General features: G+C 37.5%; 1 protein-coding gene across 5 annotated transcripts in view; it reads right to left on the reverse strand.

Annotated features, from left to right (window-relative positions):
• CDKL5 (cyclin dependent kinase like 5) overlaps positions 1-19,491 on the reverse strand; it is a 140,669-nt gene that overhangs the window by 35,733 nt on the left and 85,445 nt on the right. For 4 of the 5 annotated variants that reach the window (XR_005102622.1, XM_037377254.1, XM_037377253.1 and 1 more), the window contains exons 5-9: positions 18,993-19,129; positions 15,894-16,014; positions 14,649-14,708; positions 8,737-8,827; positions 4,041-4,230 (exon numbers count right to left, since the gene is read on the reverse strand). Coding sequence is in view for 4 of the 5 variants with exons in the window: in XM_037377254.1 (XP_037233151.1) it covers positions 4,041-4,230; positions 8,737-8,827; positions 14,649-14,708; positions 15,894-16,014; positions 18,993-19,129 (599 nt within the window). In the remaining variant the exon portion in view is untranslated. Of the gene's footprint in view, positions 1-4,040; positions 4,231-8,736; positions 8,828-14,648; positions 14,709-15,893; positions 16,015-18,988; positions 19,130-19,491 lie in introns of those variants that run through there. The other variant, XM_037377255.1, reaches the window with a different exon arrangement.

Below are 19,491 nucleotides of genomic sequence, written 5' to 3' on the forward strand. Positions count from 1 at the left end.
GAAATAACAGAAGTAATACATACTTTAGAGAAAGATTAAAAATAGCTTTGAGAGAATTTGAGAGTGCAAACACAGTACTGATGAAATACCAAAGACTGGGTTTTTCACTAAAAATTTTGGAATTGTCTGTCAAAGGTTTAAGGTTAAGGATTACTCTTGTGGTCATGCTGTAGTTAAGAACTGGCAACACCACGAGGCATAGCGCACATGGCTGGAGGGCTTCTTTTGTCAACTGGAGTCTAGACAAAACCTGATGAAGGCAGTATTTTAAACTAGCCCTGTCTAGAAAGAACAGGACAGGCAGGGATGATCTGAAGAAAGAAAAAAAAAAAAAACCACAGAATTGGGGGTTTTTGCTTGCTTTGTAAACAAGGCAACAGTCGAATAAAATGAAGACAGAATCTTTTCTTTTTATCAAATGAAAGAAAAGTTGCTCAATATTTCATTACTATAATGTAATGTCTAGTACAACCAGTTGAAAAGAAACATAACAAAGAACCATTTCCAGACCATATCATATATTGAATTGACAGAGAACAAACAGATTTCAGTGAGGTAAATTCAAATTTCAAAACTAAACACATACGCCAATGTTTTCAGAATTAGAAAGAAAGGCTGGATTTCCAACAGAGATATAAAAAAACCCTCATGGATCCAACTTATGCCGATTTTAGAGAATTAGAGAAAATTATGTATTTGAATACCAGAGAAGCCTCTGGAAAAAAAAAACCACAAAACAAATAAAACAAATGATCAGCTAGCCTATTAGCATTAATTACAGTTTATCCCAATGTACACAACTGAGATCCAGAGACTTTGTTAGCAGTTCCCAGAGTTGTGGAATTTGCCTAATACTATGCAAGTGTTTCAGCTGCAGCCTGGCTTGATCCCACATCCCATGCATTTTCTAAAAAGCCCTCTTAAGCTAAGACATCAAAGAATACTAACAATAGGAAGCATGCAATGTTCTTGTCTACTGGCACATAAAAGCCATCACTGTATGTCCATATGGGCTCCAGTCATACACAAAATATACCCACATAAAATACTCAATTATAGTTAAAAATCACTGCAAATACAAGAAAACAACAAAGTTCAAGTCAGTGATTAAGACAGACAACAGCAACAAAAAAATCAACAAACTTGAAGATAAACATTTTATGTGGAAGTTTGTTATAGTATACAAACATGTGAGAACTAGATGTTTGGTCTAAAGTGTCAATGAGCAGGGAGTCTTAAAGACCTTTATTCCTTTACTTTCACTTGTACATTTTCCAGCTCTCCCTTACCTCTAGGGATTGTTAGTCAGGTGCATATATTTACATGTTCACCCTCAGATTAAACAGTAGCTTCAAACCTATGCTTTAAAGAGCAACCTAGTACAAACACTCATTTCCAAAAATGCATTTTATTTGGAAGCAAAATGCACTGCATATTCACTGTATAGGGGTAAGCGTTCGACCACTACGGATTGTTGCCCATTGTTTGTACTAGCATTACTTTTCATCAATTACACTATGTGAGCTTTGAAGGAAAATGAAAGAACATTAGTTTGAATGTGTTTGTTCCTAAATTGTCTCTGTATTTTTCTTTTTACTGTGCTTTCCTTTGAAGTGCTTTACTAACAATTAAGAATTATTTTAAGTCCAAGTCTACTACGTTGATTTTGGATAGTGACTTAGATGAACCAAGGCTTCTATGTTTCCTCCGCTTTTTGCATAAACCAAATGGCAAAATATTCTTGTCTTCATGTAGAATGACCATAATAAAGAAGATTTTACAACTAGAATGATCAGGGCAACATGAAAATGTGCCAAAGCCATGCAAAACAGTAATAAGAGATGGCTAGTCACTGGAACTGTTCAGATTCTCCAGCTTATTTATAACTTTATTGTAGAACAATATTTGCAGCCCTATATTACCACTTACATTTTCCATAAAAGCATGAGCCTATTGGTACTTTCTGATCCCATATTATTTTATTTCCTTGGGCCTTCAACATACCATGGATGTTTTCTTCCTTAAAAGGACTGAAAGGAGATCACTAAATACTCCCTAAACCTCAGCAGTGAGGAAAACTGTGTCTATATATATGCATGGAGGAAACTAGAAGGAAGAGATGATAGAAAGTTTGCAAATGTTCATCTGTATACATGTGTATGTGGTGCTGGAATGTTCATATTAGAAATTTTAAAATCCTGTGCTACAACACTGTACTCACAGTTACCGTAATGCAGAAAATCACAAAGCCCAAACATATGGATAAACAATTCTACATCATGGACTAGTTTCTATCTTGTGAATATCCAGAGCCAGATCCAGCTCGTAAATAATATGTTGCATGATCTGCTATGCAACAGATAATCTTCCACTATTAAGCACTATGCTACATTCAGAAAAATGTACTTTTAAGGTTGTCTTATACCACGAAATAATTTTTTCCTATGAATTAACTAATGAATATCACATTCTGAACCAGTATTTTTTGAAGTATTTTTCATGTTTAAGCCATTATTCAGACTGCGCTTCACTATTCAAAAACTACTCTCTATTGGAAGGCATATGTCACTGTCGTCATCATTAGTATTCTGACTTTACAGATGGGGCTACGAAGGCAGCAACATGTCTGAGGCCAAGTAATAAACCAGATCCAGGATAACAGAGACTCAAAACTTTAAACCCATGCTAATTACATTAGGTCCACACTGTCTTTTTCAATTACTGTATTTTAAAGCAACAAAGATACTTCCTTCTCATTCTAAGATATTACAGAGTATTTATCCAAATAAGATTACACTGCACAACTAGAACTGCTGCAAAATAATGTTGAACAGGCAGTGGACTTACTTTGCTTACAACTTTTAAAGCATTGCTTTCCTGATAAGGGGTTATAAATTTTTTAAAACAGAAAATCCCACCCAGCCCATTGTTCTAAATAGGATCAAATACAAATAGGACCTTGCAAGAAATGCTTGTCTAAGCATTTTTTTAAACCCTCCACTGGTGAAGGCTCTACAAACTTCAACAAAATCTCTTATGCGTTGGCTATCCTTGTAGTTAAAATAATTATCCTAACGCTTTAAGACGACTATTTCTTTTCTTACCATCATCAGCTAAACTCAATTTATGGCAACTTTTAACACATTTTAACATAACTAGGACCCTCCTCTTTCCCTTTCTCATTGTCTGAGTTTTCTCTTTTACAGAGTAAAACTCAAATCTCGAGCCTTTAGCACATATCACGTCTCCTAAATCCTCTGTATCTCTCATTATAGGATTTTACACTAACAGTTTCAGACCATTTATCAAGATCACAAATTCACCTTTCTAAGCAATATTCACTAATAAAAAAATGACAATCAAAACTGAACGACAAGGAAACATGAGTACAATCAATGACCAGGTATTGTTAAAGATAACAGAGCTATTATATATTGCTCCTGGGATTTTGCCATATTGCATGTCCCAACTTGAGCAGCTTCTCCACACTAGTAAGTCATTACATGGTATTGGCAAACCCCTGAAAGGAGAACAATGCCGTCAGCAGGAAGAGCTTTTTTACTCACGTGGCCAACACCAACTCCCCAGGAATGCAAGTCAAAAGGCAAAAAGCTCTTCTGCCATGATCTACGAGTCAGATTTTTCCGTAAGAGTAGCCTGAAATGGCAGGCATGAATTTTCCACACCCTGAACTGACAGAGCTATGCCACTAAACTTCACAGTGCAAATCTGGCAGGGCAATGCTAAGCTGGGTATAAATGCTAACCTGCAAGCCAAAAAAGTCAAAGAAATAAAAGAAAATTTTAATCGACTTTTAACAGTAAAACAAACATATTTATAAAACTCAATACTGGTGTAATCAGAATTTTACTTTGAATTATGAAAGCCTTATAATCTAAATATCCTATATTTACACAGAAACACATGCAATAGATAATGTACAATGTAAATGAGAAGAACCTTCACAGCAACAACGACAATCCTGTAAATACTGTGTCAGTAAATAAAATGAAAAAAAAAAGAACAAAGCTTTCTCTTACCCGCAAGCCATGGAAGCGTGGGTTGCTGTAGAAGAGCTTCATCTGCTCAGCTGGCAGTGGGCCTAGCACCTTCTGAATGGTAAAGAGTTGGTCAATCTCACTCTCGCCAGGAAACAAGGGTTGCCCATCACTCAGCTCTCCCAAGATACAGCCTACAGACCACATATCCACAGCCTTCCCGTAAGGGGCTCTGTAAAGTGAACATACAATGTCTTTCACCCATTGACACTGTTTTCTTACTGAGCTGTTTCAATTTATTTGCCATATTTCCTACGGCCCGCTTCCTTAGCACAAAGACAAATAAACTTTGATATTAAAGGAACTACTTCAAATACCAAGCTCACTTTTTCTCCCCTGGATTGTCTGATGTACCGCTGCTGCTGAAAAGCCAGGAGAGGAATTCTCAAGTACCCCCAAGGATCTGGTTACCTTCGTGAAAAATCTTACGTACAAGAATAATCTTTTTGACTGCGAAGCAGTAATCATTCCCAGTTAAACCAGCAATAACTTCCCTTCTCTCTAGGAGTAAATGACTGTGCTCTATTTTTGCATTATATTTGTTTTTTTCATTGTGCTTAACATATGAATAGGCATACGGGGTCTGGCCACTGGGAGGACAGAAATCATATGAAGTCTTTCTTTCAGTATTCACACAGTGAAATTTTAATTGAAAACAGAATGCCCCTGAAAAATATTCCTTAAAAAACACAGGTGAAGAAGCAACAAAAGCATCACAAAAGCCCCAGGTGGGGTTTTGGGGAGAAATTCTGATGGGTGGCCTCTGTGTTTGCAAGCAATGTTGTGTGGTGGGGAGGATAGCACCTGGTACTTTACTAGTGCCAAAAGAAGATAGGTCAGCAATGGAGCCGTGTAGGGAATTCATCAGAAATAAAACTAGAGTGATGTGAGTGTTACACCAGCAAGAGATATACCAGCTTTTCTTGAGACTATATATGAGGGTATTTAATGTAAGAAGAGGCAATATGGATACTCTAGCCGGGAGAGACTACGGGCTTGAGGATGGTTTGTAAGACACATAGGACAGAAAATTGGGATGTAGAGAGCAGAAGTTTTGTATGAAAAGAAGAGAGTGGTAGACCACTGAAACATTCAATCTAAAGGCATGAACACTGAAGGAACACAGAATCCTTTTGGACAGTTTCTGATTTGCACTCTAAGTTTCTGTGCCTCAGCAAGCTTTCTTAGCGGCTCACCTCAACTATGCAACAGTTAATGCACTACACACTTTTGGCTTTTCATTGTTCCTACTGTAGACTGAAGCAACTCTGTATGCCTGCTTGTTGAATTTGTAAAAAATTTTTGTAAACATCCAACTTACTCCAAGAATCTCCTTTAGATGTTTAGATTTTGAGCAGAACAACCAGAAAATTCTTGTGTCAAAGAAAAAGCATATAAAAAGAAGACTGGGATAAAGATTGAACTGAAAACATATTTTGCTGTGTCTCTTCTTTTTGAAACTTGTAATCCAACAACTCAACCTCTCAAGAAGTTTTTAAGTTACAGCTGGCTTGCCGATTTCTGGAATAAGACAGCACCAGGAACTGCAGGTGAGAAACTGTATCCTAAACCTGTTCCCTTCATCCCTTCCTTACGCTGCTGATTGGATGTTTAGAGAGAGAACACCCTCAGACTAAAGACAAAAATATCTGACACTTCCCCATTAACTACTCATGATTAGTTAGAGGACACTTGGCCAGAGGACTCTGTAATCCCTATGATGATTTAGTTAGGTGAAGGTGAGAAAGCATTTCTAGCTGGACTGGCCTGAGTGAAACTATACCCACTGAGATGCCTAGTGCAGGAGTCTGCAGTAGCCAGTAAAGCTACAGTAGGACACCAAAATTTCAGGAACCATTTGCCTTTCAGAATCTGCCATGAGACACTGCAGTCCCTTCATAAACAACCACCACAAAATCAAAGTTTGCCCCATTGGAATAGACTGCTGACAAGAAACCACCAGTGGCAAAGCAGAGCATGCCAAAACTCCCCAAGTACTACTACAATGTCTCTGTGGGTTCATAATTCCCTTACTAATCTCACATAGTGACTGCTCATGGATTTGCTGAGAGACTCAGTGTTGGTCCTTTCTGTGATGCTGCTAGTCCAACCCACCTATTAGGTCATGTCTGAGTGTGAAAAAAGGACGGGTTTTTCTCCACACTGCAAAAGGCAACACAACAAGAACAGACTCCAAAGCCAAGGATCTGCTCTGAAGATACTCTGTGCTGTCCTGGAAAACTGAGGCTCTGTTAGCAAAACAGTTTGTTGAGAGTACAACTGAATAAACCTACCTTTTCATTATGACAGAAAAACAAGCACATCTTTTTTTGCAACCCCTTTAATAGGCAGGTTTCTCCACTAAAATGTAAAATGGGGGAAAGGTTGCAGTAGGCTGGGGCATTGGAGAACAAGCTACAGTTACAACTGAGGAATGGGCTAAAACTTCTTTAAGGCAAGGACAGTTATCTTTCCTTGCTCACAAGAATAAAGGAAGCTGAATCACAGTTTAAGAAGTTTCCGCTCTGTAGTCAAACAGAAACAACTCTGAAAATACCCATTTCTTAAGGCAGTGGCATGGTAAACTGCAACTTTTTTGTTTAAAAAGGCATGCTCAGAACTCCTGCTGACTGCTCGGATTGGTCTTGTCAGATCACAACCAGCAAACAACGCAAGAGTGCTGTGGCTGGATAAAGGAAATAACTCCTGTAGGTCAGAGAGACCACAGTTCAGAAGTACTATAGTCTATTCCCACACAAATTAGATTCTCCAAAACATGTTTTCATCTAGTAATTTGGTATGCCTTAAAATCTACTGGCTTTTAGCAATATTTTGTCACCAAAGGCTACAGAGTACTCCACTAACAGTTACCTGAGGCTCTCCAAAGTGAGTAGATTTTGGATGTTCTGTGAATAATTAGGCAGCTATTTCCTTCCTCCCTTGAAATTTAAGTCTTGAACTTTATTGCAAAACAGAGCATTTAAAAAAATTAAAAATAAACCCGTATTCATTAAAATGTATATATTTAATAATCCTGGCAAGGCTCTTGAATATTAGATGCTTATGAAGATTTGATAAATGCAGGGGAAGGGGGAATGGGTAAGATGAGTGTCTGGGAAATAGAATGGGATTGCCAAGAAACATACATCACTTCGTGCCCGAAAAACTTGGCATTAAAAGAATACACCAGCATTCCTTTATGAATGATATGCATTAAATACACATACCCTCTCCCTTCCGCTACAAGCTAATCAAACAAATTTAGTCAATTACAAACAGACATAATTCCTGTTAAATTTCCTTTGGTAATGAAACAGTTTTGAAAACTGCAGGTTAGATTAACGATAAGTCTGTCAAGCTTTCCATGCCTTTCCTCCTAAATCCTCATTACTACTAGAGACAAAAGAGTAAAATGTGTAACTAAAAAGGCCAAACGGATGCTCTCTTTACAAGTCTTTTTTCATACTTATATATATACACACACACACACACACTTTCTTGGAAGTTTAATAATATCTGTTTTCTCCAAAATACGAAAACCTGAGCTTTTACATTTTTAATGGCAACTTTACATACTATTCTGCACATAATAACACAACTGCCTACCAATCTGGTTAAGAGTAGCACAGCTCTGGGAATACTGGGGTGACTTTACTGACTAATGCTTTACCTATTCAAGAAATGTCTAGTTCATTGTTAATCAAAAGAAACAAAGACTTGTTTCTCAGCAGCGTGAAACATGTTGCTTAAAGAATCTTAGGAATGACCAGTACTTTTTTGATTCATTCTGTGGCTACCAATTTCTTATTTCTAGAATATGTGTATACAAATACATCTATGTTATGCCTACAGAAAATGTGTTCTGTGAGAGTGTTCTTGTGGTTTAGAATAATGCAGTGTTAAAATTAATACAATGGGAAGATCACATATAGTAGATCTCCAGTTATTTTTGTCTCTTCCTTTGCCCTTTTGGGTCCTATGAATTTCTTCATATAGTATCTGAGAATCTGTTTAACCCTGTGAGGTAGTAAAACACTCATTTTAGAGATTAATGAAAAAGTAAAACTAAATTGTCTGGCTCAACCTACTCATGTAAACTACTGCTTTCACAGGTAATGGAACACTGACTTCTCTGCTTTATTGAAATGATTCATACAGCTTCCTTCAAGAAATTCTTCTGGACTAGTACAAAGCTAACACCATCCTTCTGAGCCACTTCAGCAGTGCTGGTACAGGGCAACTGGGAATGAAAACCAAATCACAGTTTTGACCCAAAGAATGAAGACAACTAGGAGCATAGCATGGTGTAAGAGGCACTGCCATGGCTACGTGATGTCCACCACAAGGCTGATGGAACATTTCAGGCCACAGGACTATCATGAAAACCTCTTCTGAAAGGAATTGGGGTGGAGGAGGCAGGAACGTGAAGTGTATCTGTTATAATTCAGCTTCATATTTTAATCACTTAAACACGGTTCACCTCGAGAGAGGTCAACACATCAATGATTCATGCTGACGTACTGGAAATGAACAAAAATCAACGAAAATCTGGAAGCCTCTTGAAATCTTCCCTTTAATCAATCACAGTTCTCCATGGGTCAATCTTACAAAAGGCACTTGAAAAAATGTAAACAGTCAAGATTTATTGTGTCAGTTCTACAAACTGTACTGTACTTACCCAAGCAAGAGTTCAGGTGAGCGGTACCATCTGGTAGCCACATATTCTGTGTAGTTAGCATTGCTTCCTTCAGAGAGATTACGAGCAAAGCCTGTCAAAGCAACAGTGTGAAAGATTATACCCTATTTTAAATGCAATATGCATATCACCACTGATTTTTGCAGCAAGAGGTCACACCTATTTATATAGAAGCAAATTGTTTACAATCCCTAGTACAGAATGATGCCTCCAAAAATTGCTTGTCTACTGAAATGCAAGCTTTTATTGATACGACAGTGCAAGTCAGCATGTCTGCTTTAATGACTACTTCACTTGTATACTCTCCTCATTAGTCTACGGGGTTTTGCTATTACTTTTGGACCTTGCCAAAATAAAAAAAGATTGATAAAAGTTACCTGACAGTATATCATGCAATCTATTGAACTACTGCCACTAAGTTTTACAGAGATACTGTTTGCAGAAGAGTCATAACATCAGAAACGTAACACGTGCATGGGGAGCAGACTTCTCCAGTCATTGAGCCCAACTACTACAGTCTTACTGCCTTAATTTTTTTAAACTAGCTAAGAAACTATGTATTATCCTCATTTAAGAGCACTCCCTCCCTGACCTGGAAAGGAACAGGGTCATCTCCCTAAAACTACAAAATGCAGGAGTCTCCCAAATATCAGCAAAACTGCTTTATATTTGCATTTGGCTCACTCCATATGTCAGCCTCCCACCTGCTTTAGCATCACATTCATAACAAGGCTCTTAATGAATTAGGATCAGAAACCAAGTCCAAATTAACTTCCTCATCATTTTGTTAAGAATAAATAATAATAAAAAGTATACTTATTTGCAATTATATCAAAACTTAAGTCCTGTCCTAAGGCATAACAATTAACACCACTGACTGAGAGAAGAGTGCATATACTGGAAAACCCAGATGTAGTAATAATTTAATTTTTGTTTTTGTTCTCCTTCATCTACAAAAATTCAGCTGAGCCCCACAGTAATGATGTTACTGGATTCTTCATGTAGAAGTACTCTAGGGCAGATGCTGGCACTGTTTTCAGAAAAAGTAGTGTCTTATTGTTCTCAAACAAATAATTAATAATAAGGCCAGACAGGACAGATGGATCTCGGCAGTAAGACTCCAGATGTGTAGGCTCCTTACTAGAGCTCAAAATTAGATGAGTTTTTGGGACTGAAATGCAGAAGCAACATTATAAAAATGCTTTCTTACTGGGATGTGGCATTAAAACTTGGTCCAAAATTTACTTCAGTGAAATCACTATGAGTCTTTCCATTACTTCATGAATGATGAAGAAAGTATAAGAATTCCAGAGTGTTGCAGAGTTAAGGTATAATTTCATTTTCAGAATCAATAAGTGCTACTTAAGTCCAACAGTAAATTTTCTTCATATCACAGTTCTTATGCAGAAGCTGCCAAAATTGATTTTCCCACACAACTATGCTTGTAAAGTTGTAAATTTTTGATATTTTTTTTTCCAGTATTCTGAAAGTGTATCCCATTTGGCAGCTTAGTGTGAATGCACCCAGCCCCACGCACCCCTGTTGAACGCTAATTTACTCTAAACTGAAGTAAAAGTTTGGATGCAGATTATTATTACTATTAGATTAGTGACTTGAGAAAACACTGATAAACTTGTTAATGACATAGGTTACTCCTGTTACTTTTTGCAAGATACCTCTACTTTCAAGACTTGGTAAACTAAAAGGCATGTGTGCTGAGGAACACATATTTCAAAGCTGAACCAAAATAATAATAAATCTGATCTGTTCCCATAAAGTCTAATGAACACTACTGATGCTGCTGGAGAAAAGCTGGAAAGTAATTTTTTATTACTTTCAATGTTAGGACTGAGTAAATTTCTAAACGTTACTATACTTAGAACTACTTAGGCAGCTCTGTTTCTGTTTCAAATTACATGACCTATCTGATTAATCTTGTCAGTGAAAAGTCCTTCATTCATGTATTTAAAGAAGCGAGGGAAGATAACCAGGAGCTACACTTATAAAAATCAGGGATGGCCAAAATGAACAGTAGGAAGCCCCACAAAGGGGGGGGGGGGGGGGGGGCGGGGAGGAGGCAGGGGGAGAAAGAAAGAAAGAAAAGAAGAGGTGTTGCCTGATATAAATAAACACATGTCCTAATGTAACACATAAGCCTAGCAGCCCATGAGCCCACGTGCACCAGAAGAATTAACAAGTCAAGGATGCATCCTCCTCCTTCCAGGCCAGTCTATTGGAACTTGGTCACAGCCAGGTATTAAGTGTCCAGCAACAAGCAGCAGCTAACGTAGTCTGAAAAATCATCCCTCAGCTTTACAGGCTAGGCACAGTACAGATTTGATGTGGCAACACAGAAAGGAAAATTATTGTCATGGGCTTCAGTGTCATCTATATATTGTTGGGTGATGTAAGAAACCATTTTATGGATTCACTGCTGCTCTGACTCTGTGACACCATGCTGAAAGACGATGGACAGAATTCATGAAAGCATAATACCTTTCTGAGAACACAATAACTTTTTTTTTTCTTTCTTCGTGGTGGAGTTAGCTTATAGCGCCTTCCTCCAAATTGTGCTGAGGTATCAGGAATAATATTTTGATAAAAAATAAGAGAAGGTAACTAGGGAGAAGGTTAGACCAAACTCTAAACAGTGAGAAGGAATAGATTAAAAGATGAAAACAGAAGGTGATCTGAATGAGAGCAACTATGAAAGCAAAAGTGTTTGCAAATGCATCATGATGCAAGAAGGGAGAGCAAGCCAAAAAAAATTTAAAAGGGACTTTAAACAACTCAGAACATGGTAGAGGAGGTGTCAAGGGCAAAGGTGTAAGGAAAAAAGGAGAAGACTGTCAGTTTCTTATAGAGAAATAAGGTAAATTTAAGCTAGACAAAGTAAAGCATTCTAACATTAATGGCATGTAAGTACTTTAATAGACGCCTGGGAACACTGGGGAACCTCCATTACCAGAATTTTAAGAATACACTAAGCAAACACCTGTCAAGAATGACACAGACGTGCTTAATCCTTTCTTTGAGTAGGTGGGAGAAATAGAGAATTTCTTGAGGTCTTTTCCAGTCCTGTGTTTCATGACTTCTATGCTTACACATCATACAGAGATTAAGAGATTGCTAAAACAAGTAATTTTGAAGCCCTCGTGTTGAAACAGCATATACTAGTCAGAAAGCCCAACTATTTCCAACAGTCAGATGCATCTGCTGTAATTGGCATTTTGTACTGTTCTTTTTCCACTTCTATTGGCAGAAATGACACCCACACAACATGTGTCCAGGCAACCACCACATTCAATCTCATTTTTATCTAGCACGATATGTACAGAACACATGGCACAAGGATTATGAAGAACTATCTTGTTAAAAAATTATGAACTTTTCTATTCAAACTGTTTTGTCCACTGGGAACATTGGAAACATCCAGTTACTTCAGTATCTGCATTGGGACATGCATAGATCTTTTCTTTGCATTTGTTATCACATAAGGAATGTGGCGCTGTATGTGACAAGTACCTGTGGTCCAGAACATGAGGTTAGGTAGGCAGACAGCATACATTAAATCATGTTAAAAGGCAAATTCTTATATCCTAATCTCTACATGTTCAGGAAACACTTGTGGCTAATACCATTTTGACCGACATTTTACTGTAATAGCTTAAGCAACCAGCAATAATGTCATAGAACCATAGAATCGTTTAGGTTGGAAAAGACCTTTAAGATCAAGTCCAACCATTAACCTGGCACTGCCAAATCCACCACTAAATCATCTCCCTAAGTGCCACATCTACACATCTTTTAAAAACCACCAGGGACAGCAAGTCAACCTCTTCCCTAGGCAGCCTGTTCCACTTTGCAGCAATAAGGCTGAAAAACTAAAATTGACCCAAAATTATCAGAATTGCTTGGAATTTTAAATTCCACTAAATCTGAAACATTGACCAAAATTCAAACTAACCCCCATGAACAGTAAGAACAACAGAAATTCCCACAGCTTCATTTGCCTCCTCAAGGTTGTGCTGAGCACTGCGAGTATATTGTGATTGCATGTCTTTTCCAACAGTAGAAAGAGAATGAAGCTGGCGCTTACAGTGTGAGCAAGCCAAGGGACCACACCAACACCACCGCCAACAGAATTCACACCACCTATCCCTAGCGGGAAAAACAATGCCGAGAACACAACTGTACCATTTGCTCAGCTTTTTTATTTTCCTGTAATATTGCTGCACAGAGGACGCTGAGACAAGTCCACACGCAAAGATCTGTCAGCTGATGGCGTGTGTCAACTCTAATGGTGAACGTTACTTTCAAGGGGGGACATCCCCCTCCTCCAAAAAATAAACAACAACCCAGGAGGGAGCAGGGTGAGGAGCAGGGCTGGCCTTTGGCCCTTGACCCCTGCCCCATGGCCCCTGCCATCAGGACCTACCCACGCCCCCATTGGCTGCTCCTGCTTGTGGTGCCGTCAGCCCCGATTGGAGCAGATGTAGGTCAGGGGCAGGCACTGCCAGCTGATTGGTTGATTAGCTCCGCGGGGGTGGGACAAAGGGGTGGATGGGGAGCAAGGGGCACCTGCACCAGGCCTCTCCGCAGCCTGGGAGAGTGCTGCCGGGCGGGTTTGCTTTGCAGGGGCAGGGCCCTGAAAATACGTGTAGGGCAAGGGAACAATCCTGCCCCACCAGCTCTGGGCAACGGCGCTGGGGCAGCCTGAGCACGGAGCTGCCAGGGAAGGGTGGCCACAGCAGCGCAGACAGGAGGCCTGTGGATAGTGAAAAAACTGAGGGTGCCGTGCAACAGCACCCTGGTGTTCTGTCGGAGCTGTGCAGTTCCTTACAGGGTAGAATAAATTGCTCTTAATTCAAAGAACTCGTATGGACCAAAACCTCTAAGGCTTTTCCTAAAACAGTTATTGTTTCTGAATGCTTAAGCACAAATGCCTTTAGGATTAAAAGAATTTAGCAGCACTGCAAATGAGAAAAGGCTTTTTTGTGTTCACAAAAGCCTATTCTAAACTATTTCTTAGCAGTTCTTCTTCTCATTCAAAATTGCAGAGATTTGAAAAGACAGCTTTCAAACTGCTGTCATTGAAAAGTGTACTTGGGTAGCATTACGGAATTGGTTTTTATTTGCCAGGCCAAACTGTAAGCTTTTTAGAGGGAACAATATTTTATTCTTTGTTTATGTTGCATTTAGTATAAAAACAAAGATTGTTGGAACCATGCATATACTCTGCCCTCTCGTCTTCTGAGGATTATGCAACATGGGCAAAGTTCGCCTCGTGCTTGGGTGCTGATTCTTCAAAGTCTTAAAGCTGACAATAAACAATATTGATAGGTTAGGAAACATCAGTTAACGTTACATGTACAGTGCTGACTCTTAACCTCCAGACATTCAGTCGCTAATAATATGTGGACATATGACTCCTTAATTAACATAAATAACAGTAAAAGCTAACCTACAACTACACATATAACAGTCCATGAAAGCCACTTTTTCCAAAAAATATAGAAAAAGTGTAATTTTTTTGCATCTTTGCTAAACAAGGAAGAATTACCTTTTCATTTAATATGCAGGGCAGATAAACCTACAGTTTTGCTAGCTTCCTAATCAGCTTATCATCCGTACTGTTCTCAGCTGGGTGCCAACAGCACCACTGGTAAAAACCTTGTTGAATATAGGAAGAGATAATTGCAGCTTTTCTACTGACATGTTAATACAGGTATTTCACAGGGTGTGCAACTCAAGCCCAGAGATCTTTCAAATGAAAGTACTAGCCACAAGCCTGAGGAAGTAATCAATTCTGACAACTAAATGGGTTTTAAACAGTACATACTGTAGAACTGTTACAAGAACAAGGCAAAATTCCAGGCAGGTATTGAACTTACCAAAGTCACACAACTTCAGAACATCATTGTGGCTTATTAAGAGATTCTCTGGCTTGATATCTAGAGTATCAGAGTGAGAGAGGAAAAAAAAAATGCTGTTAAACTTCTCTTTTTAATTTTGAACTTTGTCAACAAATATTATTTCATTATAACATATTTAGAGATATTCATGCAACCATAAATGAAACATTACGAGAGCAACTGCTGAAACAGCTTCCAGCAATTCAGTTTGTAAACATGCAGAATTAATTTTCTGCCTTTCAAAGTCTTTTAAAGCGTCTCCCAACAAAATACAGAAAGATAAAAGGTGCTTACAGATATCCCTGGGCAGCAAACCAATATGCAGAATACTGCATATCGCAAAATAACACAAAGAACTGACATTTAATTACCCAGTTAACCAATAAAATGTTAAATGTGTTGTGCTCAGCATTTTCAGTTATGATGCTGCTCCTGATCACCTCTTGTCATTTGTTTAGAAACAAATGTGTTGTCTAGTTTTAAGCCTGTTTTTTTAATTCCTGTATGGATATTATGGTATCCATATATGGTACATTTTTCAAACTATATTTTACAAAATATTTTCAGACTCTTACTTATGTTTGATCAACCTTAAATATAAATTACATACTGTAGAGAATTTTAATTTATTGGAAACATTAATTAGAGATGTTACCCTTGCAAAGCCATAAAGCAAAATACAGTTTTATTAAATCAGGAAAAAAGACAGGAAACTAGATAAAGTCACACATCAAGATATGTACTCCAAGTGCTTGAAGCTTAAAGGAGAAAGTAAATATACAGAGCTGAACTCATGGGAGCTGGAGGAACTGCCTTAAGTAGTAAAACACAGGAGACCAAGCTTTAAGTTTTGGGTTATTTTTCTTCTAATATTCTATTATCAGATTCAAAAGTGAAATGACTGAGCATCATGAAATGTTTAAAAATATTCCCTTTCCTTTGGCAACATCTGTACTGCAGTTACACTTCGCTGTGCATATGATACAATCTTTATATAATACCCCAAAGACAGTGGACAACAAGCTGTATATGCAGATCAATTTAGTTTTAAAACATTCTGAACTCACGCAGCTGAGTTAAGACCCAGCCAAATTTACTGACTTTTTTTTCTGCTGATATAAAGCAATTACTTGTATTTATGCGAACAGCAAAATACTTCATGCTGCAACATCTTTCCCTTTAGAAAGCAAATTCCTACTTACTTCCATGTGGAGAACTACTCACCTCTATGAACAATGTCATTCTTATGGCACCAATGAATTGCTTTAATTAGCTGATAGATATAGCTTTTCACTTTTTCTGGTGGAACTCCATTTGGCATTTCTTCTAGCAATTCAAGCATATTCTAGATGTTTAAAAGATACATTATTTAAAAGAGTTATACTGTAGCTGCTAGAAGAGAACATGCTTTCAGCATTATGAAGCGATATGCTTGCACCACTGAGCCTAGCTATGCAAAATTAGTAGTTTAACATTTAAGGAGTGTATTTTAATCATAAGCATACTACTAGCTGTTTTCATTCTAGAGCACTTGTGAAGACAATAATCCTTAAAGGTGAACCACAAACATACCACAAGTGCTTAAAAGACTGTCATCAAGCCACTTACCCTAAAACTTCTAAAATGCCATTTAGTTCCAAAAAGTTGCTTAAACAGAAATGTCGGTTCAGTATGGCTATATAAAGTGTTTAGCAGAACACAGCGTTTTGTAAATATCTGACTGTGCTTTAACATACTGTTTTCTTCATTATTAAGCTGCTGCTGCTGCTTCAGCATAGCAGGGCCATGATTAATGACAAACTGTGTCTGTACAGGAATGGCTATAGTTAAAGCAACTCAAGCCTGCTAGTGCAAATGAAGTAACAGGTACAAAAATGTCTCACAGGAGCATAAATAGCAGCTAGGGAGTATCCCATAGCTATATATCAGCTATATTGATCTTAGACATTTGCACTACAGTAACTATGGCCCTATTAACTGTTTTATGGCTGTACCTAGTGAAGAAAATAAACTGATTGTTTATACCAATAAATTTCCTCTTTGGAAAAGGACACTTAGAACCCCATCATGTTAGCAAATGTCTCCAATTTTGCACAATTAGATGTATACTGGAGTTTGTACTCTGAATCCTGCATGAATAATGGGCTGCAGCAGCCCACTTGAAGAGAGGAATGTCTCTTTTAATGAACACTCAAATAGAAATAAGTATTTTGGCTATATTGCCTTACACAACTCATTTAATTATGCATTTGAACATTTGTAGGTTTTTCATTTATCTTGTCTGTAACAAACACTTTCTTTAGCAGTACAGTAAAATCTTTAAGGTTTGTCTTGTAAGGTATTTTAATGAACACAAATATAAGACAAAACAAATGGAGACTTTGGTAATATTTGAAAACATTTCTAAGTTTTGCAATCTTGACTGAATACTGGAACTTATGTGCTTGAGTATAAGTTTCCTTAGAAATACACCTCAGATCCAAGAAAAGGAATTTTCTGTTAAGGAATCATATTGATTTTAGTTAGACTTTTGTCCACACAGAAGCTTGTGGGTCTGGATAAGTAAATCAAGGAGTTAGTGTTACAAATACGAACCAAAATAGTAGTATCAACACAGCAAGACATAATCCTATATGAAGACATTAACTAAGGGGATGATGAATAAAGGAGATTAGACTAAATGTGAATTTAAGTAATCTGGATTTGAGCAGTGCAGAACTAAGACTCCCTAAAGGACATAAGGTGCTCATCACCAGTTAAAACAAAAATTAGCCTACTATACCATATTTTATTTAATTCCTTCTACCTTTCCCCCATCCAAAAACACAGAAATCATCCTGGTCCTCAAATAAATTATTGTGGAAACTGACATACCTGAAAATGAGAAACATTCATGGACTACAAAATGTAACCAATACCAAAGGTGACCATTAATATGGAAATGACATTAGGCACCGACTATACATGACGGCTACCTTTATCATTATATTCCTTTATTCTGATGCAAATAATGTTAGATATTGCAACCTGGTGTTTCTACCAATATTAATTTTTGAAGCACACTCCTTATCAGATCAATTAAATGTTTTTTACTTAGGCTGCTCTTCCAACCCACTACTATGGAGAGCTTAGCCAAGTCAACTACAATAGAAAATTAAACGTATGTTCTGAGTTGGTATATGATCAAAGACATTCCACGTGCCTGGATCAATGACAAGAAACATGAATGGAACAATTAAAGCTTTGGATGTTTGATCTAAGTATGATCTACCCCATAAGAAGCCACTGATCTGCTGGCAAAAACTGATTTCTGCCAAACTGTGGGCTAATATGGGTCACTTCACATTATGCTATAAAATTATATGACATAATAAATTGTAAACTGAGGTCAAGGAGACAGTATTTAGGACAGTATGAGGAATCTTTATGCGACAGAGAATTGAGTGAAAACCACTAGCACTCAGCTAGACTGCAACATCACACTGGCAGGATATTAAATGAAAACTTCAGTCAAGGGAACAATAATATCTCATGAAAGCTAGAGATATATATATTTAAGCTTCTGTTTATTTTTACTGTGTGTATCTGAATACCATCTAATTATTTCCATGAAGAAATGCTAAATGGTTAGAATTCAGAGGGAAGGCCTACCTTCATCATGAAGGTTGCAAAAATAAGAAAAGACCAATCTGTTCTAGGTTGTTTCTCCCTGGAAACAGACCAGAATGCTTGGCAGTAGCACACCAATCTAAGGAAATTCTGGAATTGTTTCAAATGAGGTCAGGATTGGAGATAATGACAGTGATCTTTGCCAAATCCTTCTAAGCAACTATTGATACTGGCCTTGTAACAGAAATATACAAATAAATCCTATTTTTAACAGGGAAGGATGGAGAAAGTTGAAACAGATTCCAAGGTCAAAAGACTATGATCTTGTTTTGAAAGACTACGTCAAGATTTATTACACAACACAACACAGAACAGTTAATCAGGTTCACAATTAAACTGGACTATCGCATTTGGATGGAAATTTTTCTTCAAATGACATCTTTTCCAGTCTACATAATTTGAACATGTTTGTGTTCATATATGGAAGAACTTTTTTTTAAATACCAACACATGAAGTAAAAACAATAGTGAAGTTATCAGTGTGGCTTTCTCACAATGAATGTCTAATTACTACAATTCAGACTGTATTAAAATTTCTACAGTTCCTCTTTATAGATTAGTATAGTTTAATTTTTACAAGTAAAAGCAATTTTAAAGATTTTTCCAGTAAGCTGATGATTTAACTGTGGCAAGGACAGTACAAACTCAACTCACTTTTTCCACATATTCAAAAACTAAGTATAATTTTCCTCTTCTTCTGAAGGCTTCCTTCAGCTCCACTATGTTCTCCTGTTTCAAAGTGCGAAGCATTTTAAGCTCTCGTAAAGTGGTTTCTTTGACTTCTTCATTTTCTAGAGTGCAAAGTAAAAGTGACAAATTTATTACAAAACAAAACAAAACCCCCAAGTAACAAGTGTTGTATTTTTTTATTTTGAACCCATGATTAAGTTCTGTTTCTAGATATTACAGAGAAAAAGGCTTATTTTCCAGTATGGGACTCTCTCTGCTGCCTGGATGCTTCTGCACTGAAAGAGAGGTAACTGGTGACTGTGCTATCATTATGCAACCCTCACAGACTATCATCTCTACCATCTAGGTTTTCAGTGGCAGAAAAAGTCATAAGAAACAAATCATTTGCATTTCTATCTTTTTCATTATGAAGAGCACTAATATACTACCAAAAACGTGCATGTATGTGTACAGACATACCCTC

This window comes from Falco rusticolus, chromosome 2, assembly GCF_015220075.1.
Source record: "Falco rusticolus isolate bFalRus1 chromosome 2, bFalRus1.pri, whole genome shotgun sequence".
NCBI lineage: Eukaryota > Metazoa > Chordata > Aves > Falconiformes > Falconidae > Falco > Falco rusticolus.